This window comes from Monopterus albus, unplaced genomic scaffold, assembly GCF_001952655.1.
Source record: "Monopterus albus unplaced genomic scaffold, M_albus_1.0 scaffold316.1, whole genome shotgun sequence".
NCBI classification, from domain to species: domain Eukaryota; kingdom Metazoa; phylum Chordata; class Actinopteri; order Synbranchiformes; family Synbranchidae; genus Monopterus; species Monopterus albus.
The window spans coordinates 485,516-501,043 of NW_018128196.1; the positions used below are offsets into that span (position 1 = coordinate 485,516).

The 15,528-nt window shown below is 45.0% G+C and overlaps 1 protein-coding gene across 1 annotated transcript; it reads right to left on the reverse strand.

Annotated features, from left to right (window-relative positions):
• Nucleotides 1–10,604: 10,604 nt before the first annotated feature.
• Nucleotides 10,605–15,134, reverse strand: LOC109973991 (transcriptional regulator Myc-B-like). Its single transcript, XM_020623936.1, is given in 4 exon segments — nucleotides 10,605–11,586; nucleotides 12,683–12,751; nucleotides 12,754–13,282; nucleotides 14,917–15,134. Coding segments are annotated over 3 exon segments (1,110 nt in total). The 5' UTR covers nucleotides 13,274–13,282; nucleotides 14,917–15,134; the 3' UTR covers nucleotides 10,605–11,065.
• Nucleotides 15,135–15,528: the final 394 nt, after the last annotated feature.

Genomic DNA, 15,528 nt, shown 5'->3' on the forward strand with positions numbered 1-15,528 from the left:
TATCCTGTCTGTCTTCTGTTTCTGCTGACTGCGTCACCTTGTTATACATTTGTCTTCATTTTCATTATCTGAATCAATTTTTCCTGGACAGAGGTTTTGTCAGTGTTTGTCGTGTATGAGATGATAAATAAAGTGACTCCACCTGACTCAGGATTTCACTGGAACATCAGAACTTTACTGTGAATGGGAGTTTATCTCACAGCTCAGTCTTATCTCTGGAGACAGTACACTGAAAGTATTTAAACCACCCAACACACACACACACACCAGTGGGGCAGTAAAGCCTCCTCTGTGAAGGTGATAATGTTGATTTTGAACCGAAACCGGTCCTTGGTGATAAACCTGGGATGATCAAACTAATAGAAACACATCAGTAACATAACACAGCTCAGAGTGTCTGTTGTTGGGGTGTGCACAGGCTCATGGTCACTCCAGAAACATCCCGTAAAGTTTAATTATTATAATTCAGTTTTCCTTATGTAGTTGTGTTATTTTTTCATTGCTAAAAGACAAGTTAATTTTATCGCGTGTGTACAGTGGTAGATTAAAAAGAGAAAACAGAATTAAGTGGATAAAGCAGAAAAGAGCAACTGTGCATCCACCATGCAGTGTGAGATATGACTAAACCTGGCACACAGACAGTCTGAAGCTATGATTTAAATAAGCAGAGCTGCAATTTTAACATGATTGCTTATGTATGCGAATCATAAAAACTGATTGCTGCTTCTCCAGGTTTAGTCTGAGTCTGAGGACAGAGCGCAGACCTGGATCCTTCATAATTGATGAGACAAAATCTCCCGACAGCCACAGTACAAGACCCACACTGGTCCTCACAGATGTAGCCTTACAAGTACACACGCATTCCTTGGAAGCTAGTAATTCCTGGGAAAAACAGCTGACAGGAAGCAGCACATTCCCCGTAGGTATGTGTGTGTTGTTCCATGATCTTGTTTCCATTCCAGGCTCTGTGAGTGATGATAACACTGTTGCTCACTGGTTTCACCACTGAGACTGCAGGAGGAAGCTGATTCACAGCAGAGACCAATAAAACCTTCAAGCCTGAGGACCTGATTCGGCTTTGGTACATACACAACGCAGCGACCTGCAGGAGTCTGAGGTGCCAAGTCGGATCCCTTAGAGGGTGTTCCAGCTCCACCACTGAAGACAAGGTAACACAGAAGAGCAGCGTCACAGGGCCCAAACTACAACCTGACTGATGGATCAGAGAGGCCTGTTCCTGCTCCTGCCCTCAGCTCAGGGTGCTGAACCTCTGGACCAGGTTCACTCACACAACACTTTCTGTCGTCCTTCTCTGCTCTGTTGACTCATCGTGGTCAGTCAATGCATCTAAATGTAACTAAATCAAAGAACAAGCTTTTTTCATTTTTCCTCTTTCTGCAGTGAGTCAGGTGAACCTGCTGAGCACAGTCACCAAACGGTTCATCATCAGTGATGCACAGAGCACAGATTCTCAGCCTTTATAGCTCGTGACTCTTTAATTACTGTGTCTGCTAATATTCTGTATTTCTCTTCATGGCCCTTCATCTGTGCCCGTGTAAAGTGCATTCTGGGCTGGGTTTGGTTTGGTTTGGTTTGGTTTGGACTGCTCTTCTCCTGAAGTGCTACAGGTTTATCCTGAATATATCCCGTAGGTACAATGTCCTTCAGCTGCAGCATGTTTAAGGTTTAGAAAACTAAACCACTGGTATCAACTAAATGCAGGTGCACAGTCCTGGTTCCTCTGAATGTGCAGCTACTCTTAATATTGAGTTTATTTACTTTTATCTAGCAGTCATATGCAACAACTAGTGAGACCATAAAATTACTGCTGCCCTGGTAACGCTACAGGGTTACAAAATCTAAAAAAAAGTGACAAAATAAAAAGATACTAGGTGTATGACTTTCAGTTGCTTAGTATTATATTTTAGTAAAACCTCTCATCTTCTGTCTTGTCCAGAGTCAGAGGCCTCAGACATCTCCAGCAGCTACAAAGATGAGTCCAAATGTGTGTAGCCTAGCTTAGCACAAAGAGTGGAAGCAGAGGGAAACTACTAGCCTCGCTCCATCTGCAGCACTTGGATCCAGACTTCCATTAAAATACTTTGTATCATGTTATAAATGAACTAACTCTCAGAGTTAATCCAAGAAAACTCTTTTTCAAACATGTGCAGTCATCCAGACTCACTTTATCTGACCAGACTAGACCAACTACAGCCTGCAGGGGGCGCTAGCAGAGGCTCTGATGTTAGAAGGAGGAAGGTAAACCTGTTTATCTTATCATGGATGTGTGTATACAGTCTTATCTTTATAATGAGTGTGTGAAGATTAGGTGTCGGCTCTTGGAATTCAAAGAAACCTGTGTGTTTTTGTGTTTCAGGTGCATCTCACCTGAGATCAAAGACAGAGGAAGCCCTGGGTGGGTGGGGGGGGACTTCTCATTTTCATCCAGCGGTGTGACAACTCGGCCTATTGATGACAACAAGAGAAACTGTTTGACTCACACAGGAAACAATGACTCCTTCACCTGAGCCCACCAGCTCTGTGTTCAGCCAGCAGCAACTCGGCTCTGTGGGCGGAACCGTGTCCCAGAGTGAGATACCTCGGCATCTACTGACAGATCAGACAGCCATGTCCAGACACTGGTGGGTCACTGCAGAGATGAAACCAAACCTCCAGATATTGACTGACTCCAACCAGGTCAGGTATTATTATCCCATCCTTCACCTGTGGCTGTTAAAAATAAACCCGTGTGTGGGTTGTGCTATCAGACACACAGATAATGAAACACACAGGTGGATCGGCTCTCGCTGCTGTCGGACTCTCCCCACCTGCTCACAACTGTCACTGGTTTACTCGCAAACACAACCTCATTCTCGTTATCTCTGAATCAGGCTCCGTTATGTTTGAGAACTTTAGTTTTTTTCTTATTTCACTTAAAAGCAAATTTGTGGGAAATGCTAAGAAAACACAAAACCTGAAAATGAATTTTGTGCATAGTTGCAAAGTGTTTGTTTCGGTGACCGTCCACCAACATCGCCCCCAGGTCAAAGTCAGAAGGTGTGTTTGTGTTTTGGATGGAAGACCGAGTCTCTATGTCTCTCTGTGTAGGGCGGTGTCAATCCGCCTATGGCTGGAGGACATCTGGAGTTGTCCTGTCCTACGTTTGTGACCCTGGAAACTGGCTGCTGTCCACATACCTCTGGCGCCATAGTGAACTAAATATGGAGTTTCCTTCCTGGTGGTTGGAAGGATGAAATGCACAGAGAAGCAGGAAGCCGCTCCTCTGTTTGACTGATAACGCTGCTTGGCATCATGGGTAAACAGAGACACATGGAGGCTTATCAGCGGGCAGTTCACAGCTTTATCAGCTCAGCAGTTTGAGCTGTCAGCCGGAGTTTTACTTTGAGCTTTCTTTGGTTAAGCAGACGGCAGCTGTCTGATTAGATTACACACAAACCAGTATGACTGCTTTTCTCTGTCTGAGACCAACAAGTGTTCACGTCCTTTATTCATGTATCAGTACAACAGTGTAAAAAAGACCACTGTAAGTAAAAGTCCTGCTTTCAAAATCCTCCCAAAGCACCGAGAGGTACTGAGCTAGTAAAAGTATTCATTATGCAGCTGTGTACCATAATATACAGGATTATGTCATCAGGTGATCACTGATGCTTTAATGTGTAACATTTAGCTATTATTAGTTATAGTTTTACAGAAGATATGGGCTTTTCTAGATACGATTTTAGTACATGAGCTATTTTTTGTTTTTGGCCAAATTACTCGTCGACAAAAAGAAACTTATACCAAGTTACATGAAGTAAGAAATGAGAAAATGTGCCGTCAGTGTTGTCCAACTCAGTTACACACTTTTATTTATGCAGTGCATCAAATTTTAAGCTCATCATAGGTTTGGCATGTAACTACTCAGGTAAAGTACTTGAAAGTAAATGTTTTTAGTTACTCTGCACCACTACGTGCGACTGTGCTCCAGCCGCCTCACCTGAGCTGTGAACTGTCAGTGAGTTCGTGTCAGAAACCACAGCAGATGAAAGTTCTCAGAAAACAAGAGGTGTAGTGTGTGAAGCTCAGGAAATGCTGCAGTATTTTAGGTTACCATCTTCCTGAGCTGCTGGTTCATGTACTTTCACAAAAAAAGTTTAGACCTGTCTGTCATTTTATTTCTCTTCAGCTCACTGCTGTCACGAGTGGAAAAGCCATCCCCGCTGATGGAGAACAATCGTCAGGCTTGCGTAGAAATTCTGAGTGAACCGCAAGAAACAGTCATAGGGAAAGTGAATACATGGTGAGTTTCTATCTATTACTATTTAGGAGCCAGCTTGTTCTTCACTTGGTGCTGTTGAACCACTGCAGAAGAAGAGCACAAAATGCTTCAGTCTAAGTTCTCACAGCAGAGGACAACACGGAGCCTCTGTTACAAGGCTGGATGTTTAGTTATTAAACTGTCAGTAGGGTTTTCCTTCTCCTGGATCAGAACCTGGTCTCTCCTCAGCTCCCTGTTGGGCCCCTGGCGTCTGCCAGACAGTGAAGCATGTTTCTGCTGCTTCTCAACTCGATTCAGCAGTGAATGAGCTGCATTCATATAGTGTGTTTATCCAAAGCAGTTTATGCTCATGCACGGTGCCAGTCTGCCCTGGGACTCCTCCACATCCTGCACACTGCTGGTGGAGCTGACAGCCCAGTCAAAGCCATTAAACCAGTGCAGAAGAAGAGGAGGTGATTCAGAGAACTGTGGTCGAATCTCAGAAGATGGAAAACATGATGGAAATCTGACATTTCTGTAGTTTCATGTGTTGTTGTGAAGGTCACAGCCTCCTCACTGCTCCACACACAGCTGAGGTTTTCATAAGTGACCACATCTATTCACTGAGTTTGTTTCATTTGGATTTTCACACAAAACAAAACACTTGCACACTAGTGTAACCTTTTGAACTTCTGCTGTGAATTTCATTTAAATTTCCTTTGACTCTGGTATTTCCACTCAGGGTTTTTTATGTTAATTGAAACCATGCGCAACAACAGGTGGTCAGAAACCTGCCTGCAGATTCATCATTTCTGTTGGAGTACCACAGCAGTTTGAAAACAACGATGTGATGTTCACCTGTGCAGGGAAACACATTCACTGATAAAGTTCTTGCCAAAGTTTGTCCAAGACCTTGTCAAATTTTTCCTGTGCTGTAAAACACTATGAAAGGCAGAGATTTGTTTTAACAGATGTTGCCAGATGAGCAGCAAATGAGTATCACAACACTGAGCTTTTGCAGAAGTTGTCATGTTGAAACTCGGTGCTTGAACAAGCTGAACGGTGTGATGGAGCGTGGAGAGTTATGGGAGGTGAAGGGGAGACACCGGTGACTCATTTCTACTCACACATGTCGACTTCTGCCACTCTCACACATTGATACTTTCCAAATTTAGCAGCACGTTTCTCTTTAGCCACATCATTTTCCCTTTGTGATCGCTGCCTTGGAGGGAAATTCCCTGAGACTTTCTCCCACTGTCACAAACCCTCCAGCTCTGCTGTTTCCTGTAAGCTGTCATCTTTATTGATGCTTCTTGCTACTTGATCTGTTTGTGTTACTTTCACTTCAGTCTTTCTTCTCTGCATCTTCTGTGGTAGGTTCTCAGGTGCAGCCTTTGTTTACCTTGGCTGAGGAGAGGCTTTTAGTTTGCAATTCCCCTGTTTTATGCTTGATAATTCAGGAGCTTGTTACCTGCACAACTGTACATCAACAACAGTAAAATGGGCTTAACAACTGAGACAAGTACATAATAAACATCGGGTAAAAAAATAAACTAATACAAGAAGAGGTACAACAGTGGTGGACAGGAAGCTCTTCATCCTGAGTCCTGGTCATGATGGAGCAGAGACTCTTGCCACAAGGCAGCCACTTAAACAGTTTTTGGGTGTGGAGCTGCACCTGATGTAGATGTCCTGGAGGCAGGGCTCTGCTGCCCTGGTGACACGTCCAGATTGCACTGAAGGGCCTGATTGTCCTGAGAGCAGCAGCGGTTTCTGCAGATTCAGCATTTCTCCGTTTCAAATTAAAAGCCTTCCACTGTTTCAGGAAGTATGACCCCTTGACTTGTCCAGAGGGCACATCACAGTGTGAGTATTAGCTGCCGAGCGTTGACGATATGATGATTTGACCCTAACAAGCCTTCCAGTGCCATCATGGTTACCTAGTCCCTGTGTCTTCAGGTGTTACTGAGCTTTTATTTGAGAAGATTCATGGCTGCATCAGAGCCTAACTATTTAACATGGCTTCATTCTGTGTGGTGTTTTCCAGCAGGTCCACTGGCCTGTCGTTAGGCCCCCCTCACTCTCAGCAGCAGAAAATTTACAGTGTCATTAAACACTTGCTGCGTCTGTGGAAAGTGAAGCTCTGCTGTGGTCACAGGGTTTTCTGTCAGCGTGGGAAGGAAGTCGATGCTTCGGAAAACCCTGCTGCACTGAGAGGGGGCTGAGGGTGGGTGGTGTCCGGGGGGATACCAGTACGGTGTCCCATGGGAGGTCAGCGGGGGGGGGCGCAGGTCTGTAACTTACTGAGTGTTTTTGTTATGGAGGCTGATGAAACTGTTTTTCAGCTGGAGGCCCAGAGCGACATGGCTCACTTTTACTGGCCATTGATGTTACCTACACACAAGGAATCTGTCTCTGGTACAGAACTGAGGCAGCCATCACACACACACACACTCACACACAGATGTCCCTGCAGGGCGCTGCTAGGGCCATCAGGAGCAACATGTGGTTCAGTGTCTTCCTCAAAGACACTTTGACATGTGGACTGGGGAGAACAGGAATCAAACTGCCAACCTTTTTGTTAGGGGTGGGGCAATCACTCTACCTCCTGAGCCACGGCCACTCCAATGAGACCTAGATTTAGATTAGCTTGTTCACACCAGTCACCTGCTGTGATCAGAGCTGTGAAGTGGGAGGAGCTTGTTTGTCCAGTCTGGGTTTCCGTCTGAAATCCTTTCTGCTCCTGGACGATGAAACCAGCCTACAGGTTTCTGTTCACACCTCCAGTTTCAGCTTAGTTTTTCATGTTTAGTGGAGAAGAAGCCAGTCAGACTTGCTTCTCAGATGCTTCACTGGTGGATATGTGAACAAATCTGACCCAGAATCTAAAAGGAAATTGTTTTTTTTTCTGTCTGTTTTCTGAACATTGTAATCTTCAGCTCCCTACTGCCAGCAAAGTGTACAGCTGAGTCTCAGCTCTGTGACTGGACATTTGACCTGGGAGTCACAGTCGACTTCTGTCAGGCTTCTTGTAGCTTTGACTTTTTATTTGAATACCCAGTGTGTTCTCCAACACAGTTGTTCACCTTTTCATGATTAAACCAGACGAATTAAACCGGACTTTCACGTCTAAAGATGATCTGGAAATGTCTCCTCCGCCTTCACATCTGTCATTGTCGGTGGACACAGAGGAACAGGCAGCAGCTGCCAGGCCCTGGTGGCTGTTCCAACCAGGGAAACAGCTGCTGGTGAAGCTGCGTTTATGTCCCATCTGAGTCACTGGACTTACCAGCGTCTAATCTGCTGGGAGCTGTCTGAGCTCTGCTGCTCTGTCTGAGCTGCAGGGACGCAGCTCAGTAGTGCCTGAAACACAAGCACACAGTGCAGAAAGCTTCAGGGTAATTAAAGACAATTTGATTTACCAGGAACGGGGCACAGTTTTAACCTTCACACAACCAACTGTGCAGTCAAAGTTCCCATCTCTACCATCCATCCTACATGATGCCAAAGAGAGAGAAATAAACTTGCAAAAACTGCTGTTTGTGGAACACAACTCACCTCATGAGCTCATCACGTTCTTCAGATGTCTGTAGCTGTGTCGTTTCTGCTCCTCATGTCGAGAGACTTGCCGCTTGCCGGCCTGAATCTGGAGGAATGAGCAGAGTCTCTGTGCTTCATTTCATTAACAGGCTTCCAGGTGGCGCTTGTCAGCTGGGAACTATCATGTGACCATGACCAGGTGGTTTTGTATTTAAACACAGCTAATGGACCACATCATTCACTAACAAACACAAACTTTTATATGTATTTATATTTATTTTGTACAAATCCTAATCCAGGAGCTTCACATTTGATCTTTTGTTTAAAATGTAGGTTTTGAATTTGATAATGGAACGACTTCAGTCCACACCTGTAAATCCACTACTTAAATACAGCTGCAGTATGTAACACACCTGGACATCTGAAAACTCCTGTCAGTAATAATGTGCATCAGGTTGATCCTTCTCCAGACAGGCTTCACTCTGGTCCCTGCAAATCAGGACACTTAGCCAGCTGTTACCAGTGGAAGCCTTCACCCTGTGGAGCCGCCAAGCAAATCCCACTTCCATCTAACTGTCCCAGGAAATCGGTGGCTGCTATTTGAATAAACAAACTGAGATTAAACAGCCGTTTGTGTGAGGAGGAAGCTGGAGCTGAGGAACAGAGCTGGTCATTATTTAACGTGCATTCATTCAGGAACGTTCAGTGACCTCACGTTTGTCTTTCATACAGTACAGTACACTGTCACAGCAGGTAGCCCAGGACAACTCGGGGCAGCTGTGGCCCAGGAGGTAGGCACTCTCCTCGAACATTCAAAACTATATTTAAAAGACAGCAGAGAACAATCAGAATCTCCTCTGTGACCCCTGGCTCCTCCGAAAAGCCTCTCAAGACTTTTCAGGGAGCCCAACTTCTTAAGGGACATTCTAAAGCCTTCCCAACCCTCCTCAGTCACCCTGGGACCTTTACAGGGATGGTTAACGCACACACACACACACAGGACACTGTGGCCTCTGTCTCTGGCTAGAGGACATATGAAACTGCTCAGGTACATCCTGGAAATCTCCTCAAGGATCCTGGACATCTGTTGTCCCGTCCCGTCCCCCCAGCACGATGCCACCTGCTGAGTCAGACCAGCTTCTGAACCTGTTTTATCAGCTCCACACACACAGTCCCAGACTCAGCGGCAAAGCTTCACTCCCTGCTGTAGAGCAGTAGAGGAAGTACTCGGAGCCTTTACCTGAGTAAAAGAAGTACCAGAGTGTAAGAATACTCTGATAAAAGTAAAAGTCCTGCATTCAAAACTTCACTTAAGTAAGACCACGAAAGTACCACGTCCAGCCTTCAGCTGCAGCTCAGCAAAACGTGTCAAAACAGAACGGAGACAGTTGCTCAGTGGGGATGTGACAACACCAGGCGCTCAGCTTGTCGGGGAGACCTCCAGCTGTGTGTGTGTCTCTGTGTGTGTTTACCCCAGTAATCTGTGAGCAGCAGCTGGGAGCCAGCTCATGGCAATGGGTTTCACTCCTCGATGGAGGTTTTACAGCATTTCTCCAGCACCTTCCACCAACAAAGACGAGACTGAAGCCTGTTCAGGTTTTTGTTGCACTCTGTCTTTTTGAGTCCGTTACACAAGTGAAAATGACAGAGGAGATTCCTGCTCTCTCCAGCAGTGCACTACATGTGGGGACCTGAGGGTTTATTGTCACCTGGAAGCCTACTGGATAGACATAACTGTCTCTTGGTAGACACCCATGAGTCTGTCACTGTCTTTATGTGAACATCTAGGAGTCTACTGTTCATCTCTGCAGGGGCCCCTGAGTCTAATCAACACCTGTAAGTCCAGCAAACACCTTGGGGCTCATCATGCCTTAGGTGCACAGCTGGGACATGATTGTGTCTGTGTGGGGACCTGGGAGTCATTTTCACTCCCAGTTTATGTCCTCTACATGGTCAAGTTACAGTGTGTTCAGGGACACCTGGGAGTCTACAGGACAAATGTTGAGCACCAATTCTTCCCTGAACTCACCTGTTCCAAATCTCTGGTAATGCTCAGAAACCATCATGTCCTTCCTCACTGTACTGAATTTCCAAAAACCAACAGTGGCGTTACTCATATGAGTTATCTTAATATATCGTACCACACACACACCTCTAGAGTGGATCACATAGTTTCTACTCCCTTACTCTTGGAGGGGAAAAAAACAAAAACAAAAATGCATGGAACTAAACCCGATCACTGAAACAGGAAACCCCCCTCGGTCGTGGCTCAGTGCTGAGCGTCCTGGTGGAGCTGCATGACTGAGCAGAGAGTCACCGTGACTCATCAGTTATTGTAGCAGAAACGATGAAATGGGCCAGGGCCTGAGAGAAGGCAGCACAAAAGTGAAATATCTTGACAGGACAAACTGCATCGTATCATATCGGGTACATTTTATTGGCAAGGTCAAACATTCACAAGCAAGACCCCAACAACTAAAGACTAAACTAACATCTGTTAAATGTTCAGGTGATGCCCCATCTCCTTCTGGATGACATTTAAAATTTTCCCAGCCACCAAACACACTTCACAGATCAGAAGAGGCCACATCACATCTCTACACAGGCTGAAGCAGCAGGTCTCCTCTGACCTTTGACCTCAGGCTTCTAGCACAGACTAGCTTTGCAATGAGACTGTGCGGTGCATACGTCATCAGAGAAGGAAATGATTTATGATACAGACCGAGACCAAAAACCAGCTTTCACTCAGTTATTTAAAGAAACAGATCACACACACACAACACTAACAGAATCTCTGCTCTATAGAGCTTTTATTTTGACAATTTTCAGTCACAAGTCCTCTTATGGTCATTAACAAATAAACATTTGAAAAATGAAACTGAACAGTGAGAGAACACAGCCATGTTTCAGACACAAGTTATTAAATAAACATTAAATTATTGATAGTTAAAGCTGTGACGCTGCTGGGTGCAGTTTATGACTTCATCCTGATCACACAGTTGGATCGTTAACAAAACTAAAACACAATGTGTTAAACTAAAATGTTCTGACATTGTCAAAAACAATAATACAGTCTGATAACAGACCAGCTTCATGGTTCTTCAGTGAAGTGGCATCTTCCATCTTCCAACTGACAGAGGACGCCCCACCCCACCCCCCCAGTGTAGTCGCTGTGTCCAGGTTACATTAGTACTAAACTAAAGAACTGATAATTGTTCTAACATTAGTGGCAGCCTGGATGTTCAGCTCAGGCATGAAACAAATGCATTAATGTGAAGTCCTGAGCTGCTCCAGTCTGTGCCTCAGCTCTCGGCTCCTCCTCCTCAGCTCATCCTTCACCTTCAGCAGCCTCCGCTCATCCTCTCTGACCTCCATGATGAACTCCGTTGCCTCCTTCAGGATCACCACCTTGGCCGCTTTGTTGTTGTTGGCCAGCGCTGGGATTTCATCCCTTAGAGACAAGAAGCTCCTCTTCAGCTCGTTCCGCCGCTGCCTCTCCAGCACATTGTGAGTCCTACGTTTGTCGCTGTCCTCGCTGTCCGACCGTGGACTCCAACTCTTGCGGCTGCTGCCCATCCTCAGCACCACACAACTCAGCTCTGACTTAATACGCTTCACAGCAGGCTGCTCAGGTGTCGCCGAGGGCTGCTGGGCGGCATAGTTGTGTTGGTGGATGTTGATGTGAGAGCGTTTCAGGACCAGCGAGGAGGTGTGCGACCGCCGAGACGCCCTCTGACTGTCCACCGCCACCACGTCAATCTCCTCTTCCTCCCCCTCTTCTTCTTCTTCTGATCTTGTTTATTTTTTGTAAGTTCTGGTGCAAACTGCTTCCCCTTGTTACAGTTATACTAACAGCAGTACTATTTAACATTGCAAAGTTTTGATTCAACATGAGGCACAAATAAAATGCAGTTCTACTGTAATAACTCAAAACATCTTTAGAACATGGTCTTGTTTATTTTCCTTTAAATTCCAAATTATTTAACTATACGATGTATTTAAGGCGTTTTAAATGAGACTGAATGAATAAGTGAACCGAGTGAAAGATAAAAAAAAAAAAAAAAAACTCAGGGGAGTTTTTGACCAAACTGTTATAATATTGGTATCCAAGCACATCACTGTCAGCAGTTTGATGATGCAACAAAGTCAGTGAAGAAGAAAACAATAAGGATGTAAACAACGCAGGATGTCAGTGTTTTAACAACCTGCTCTGATGGTTTTTCATGAAGGAAACATTCGACATGTTTGCATCATCCTCGATGTCTGACAACGTACTCTGGAAACAGAATGATGCCCGGTGCCACTTTAAGTACTAGGTCAGTCCCTGCATGACCTGCTGCTGCACAATGCGACAGATCAGCAGGGCGGCTGTCTGTTGCTCTAATTGCTCAGGTTTGTTGACCTGTCGAACTTCTTTCTACTGTGTCACCGCGTTTGCGGAGCTGAAACAAAGGCTCACTCCAGCAATTTAGTGTTGCACTTCCTTAAAGTTGGGGGACTAACAACAAGTAGATGAAAAAGGAATGACAACAATCTGAAGCTACAGGTTCAACTCCACAACAGTGGATCCCATGATGAGCCCTGCTGCCTGCCAACAGACACACAAACTCCACTCCTCTGTCTCAGTAAGAAATGTTCCATCCATGAGCCCAAGCTCAGTTGATGTCACTACGAGTCATCTGGCTCATTTTCTTCAGTGATGAGTAAGATAACGGTGTGTTTAAAAAAAAAAAGTTATGTGCCTTTAAACTGTAAATGGGACAGTTTTGTGCCATGTTACAAGTGAGTCATAGAAAAATGCACAAATTGAATGCAAGACCAAAGCTGCTAGGAAACTCAAGCGCAGGACAGAAAAAGTGCACTTTCAAAATAAAAGCTCCCCACCTGAGTCACTGTCTGTGCTGCTGAGTGGCGGTGAGTCCAGACACATCTCCGACCCCACCTCCATCTCTGCTCCCTCTTCTCACTCAGCACGCTGTACGGAAACACCACGGAGGGGTCAACGCAGTCTGTCACTGCAGCGTTCAGGTCCTGTAGGTACCCTATGTTCTCCTCAGGCCTGGTTCCGCCTGTGCTGCTGCTGGTGGTGGAGGAGTCCCGGCGGGCCTGCAGCGACGCCAGCCTCTCAGACACCACTTTTTCCAGCTTGGTGGCGGCAGCGAAGCTGCTGCTCCACATGCAGTCCTGGATGATGAAGGACTGGAGGAAGGCAGCAGAGGTGTTGCAGCGCTCGTCTAGCAGCTCGGACACCGCCCCCAGGTGGTTGGCGCCAAGCAGTGGGATGTCGGACAGGGATGGCCTTCGGCTCGGGGACAGAGGGGGCGTTGGCAACAGCTCAAACTTCTTCCAGATGTCCTCGCCGGGGCCTGGGAGGATTTGGCTGCATGGAGGAGGGTAGAAGTCCTCCTCACCATCCAGGAAGAAGTAGGGCTGGACCGTGTCATAGTCATAATCATAGTTTAAAACCGGCGGCATTACGGCTGCCTGCAAGGGACAAAACAGGAGGATCGAGTTAGCAGGTTTTACCAGACATGACTGGGATGATCCCAGTTTGAGGAACACTTTCAGTTATTGTGAAACTTAGATTAATTGAAAGCTCCATACATTAAAAAAAAGGTTCAACAACAGTTTGTGAAGCTGAACATTAAGTGATATCCTTTGGCTTTTGATTTCAATGCTAAAACATTTAATAAGTAAAAACAAAACAACCATACACACAAGAGGATGTTTTAGATGTGTGCATCGTAGATATGGAAAAAGGTGCCGTTCTCCATAAACATGAATCAAAGTGGTGAGCAGAAAAGAAACATCCCAACTATGTCACAAACCACCTGTAAAACTAATGTTTCACTTCCACCCAGCAGCCCACACCTTCACTTGAAAACTTTACCAACTGTTCGGTGCAAACAGCCTTTGTACATCAGATAATCACTGAGGATTTTGAGAATACTGAACACCAAGGTATTTGCATACAAGGGAGATCCCCTTCAGCTGTCAGTCTGACTGGCAGCACCACACACAAAATAATTCAGTGTTTCCTGACTTAATCCTGCAAAGAAAACACCATAAACAAAAGTCCACATACTGTCTGATTAACAACAAATCACAGCGGGTTCTATTGGAGAGCATGTTACACCAAACGCCATTGAAGAAACCGGTATTTTAATGTTTATCCAGTCTTATCTTTGACTCAAACAGTCTTATCAGGAGGGGGCTCTTGCATGAGGTGTGTAACTAACCAAGGTGCGGGTGTTAGTAAGGTGTGGCTCTTTAAATGTCATGTGTTAAAAGGGCAGGATTTGATGGCAAATGGCGGGACGGCCACAACACAAGGCCTCATTAAAAACTCATACTTTAGATTTCTTTTGTTTTATGGTCCAAGTTAACACAATAAAATAGGTGGCAAGTACAAATTATGTTTTTATCAAATACAGATGCTCAACAATCTGGTTTATTGTAATCCACTAAAAACACCACTTTATCACTCCACATAACATAACATAACATAAATCCCAGAGTTCAGGTTATATATGTTGATAAAGGTCTCTACAGCTTTGTGCTCCATGTGAAAGCTGTAACAAAGATAGTCATCACAGTGGTCATACGAAGCTTAATTCAGTAACAGCAGGTTTAGTGTTTTTCTGTTTACTGTTAAAGATTAGCAGGATTCCAGATTAAATGGCAGGGCCCTCAACGTCTCAGTTAAAGTTAACTAGGTGAATGAATTCCTGGACAGCACCGACCCACGTCCCAAATGGCTGCAAACAACAACATTAGCGTAAATAAACTTTAATCATATTACCCATAAGGACAACGTGTTTCTGCTCAAACTAGTTTGGTTATTCCCTTCTGTGACTCAGGACTGAGGGTCAAACATTTGCTGAAGTATTGACAGGTGGTTTGTAGCTGCTCTGCTGATGCACTAACGGTCTCCGCTACTAAAACCCGCAACTCCATCTTAAAACTATGAAATCACTGTTTTTAGTAATAGTTATAAAATACAATGTGTGCCCACAGTGTGAACCCTCTGCAGGCGGATATTCGGCACATCTTAGATTAACTTGACGATATGTCCGACAGCGACAGAAATAGTCCGTTAGCTGCCATTTAAAACTCACCGTTACGACTCCCAGGATAAACTTGACGGACAGACGTGAAAATCGAGTTAATGCCAACAGTCCCAGTGAGAGAAGGCTGAGTCTTGAGACTGGGCTTTATCCAGCTGAGCCTGCAAATAAAAGTACGTCCTCTCTCTCAATCAATAACACTGCAGCGCCGCTTGCTCCGCTCCAACGTCTCAGCGTGATTCACAGCGAACAGCTGCTCTCGAGACCTTTAATGCTCCTGCGCGTTGTCTTCATCCGCAAACAAGGACACTTTTCGCGCCAATTTTGAGCTACATAGAAAATTAAATGACAACATGTAACCGACAACATGAAAACACTTTGGACAGTTTTTATGTTAGAAAAATCAACTTTGGGCAGTTCTTGTGCTAGAACGGTGCAATAAAATGCATTGAATATGGGAACTGTTTTACTCCGCGGATGTGTAGTGGAGGCGGTCCGTGCTGACAGTAAATGATGCAGCGGCACAAAGTTCCCGGAAATCAGTTCAGTGCAATGATTAAGTCATGACAACAACGACAACAACAACATGAGTGAATAAACGAATAAATAAATAAATAAATAACACATAATAAAAATAAAATGGTAATTGTTTTTTATGTATTA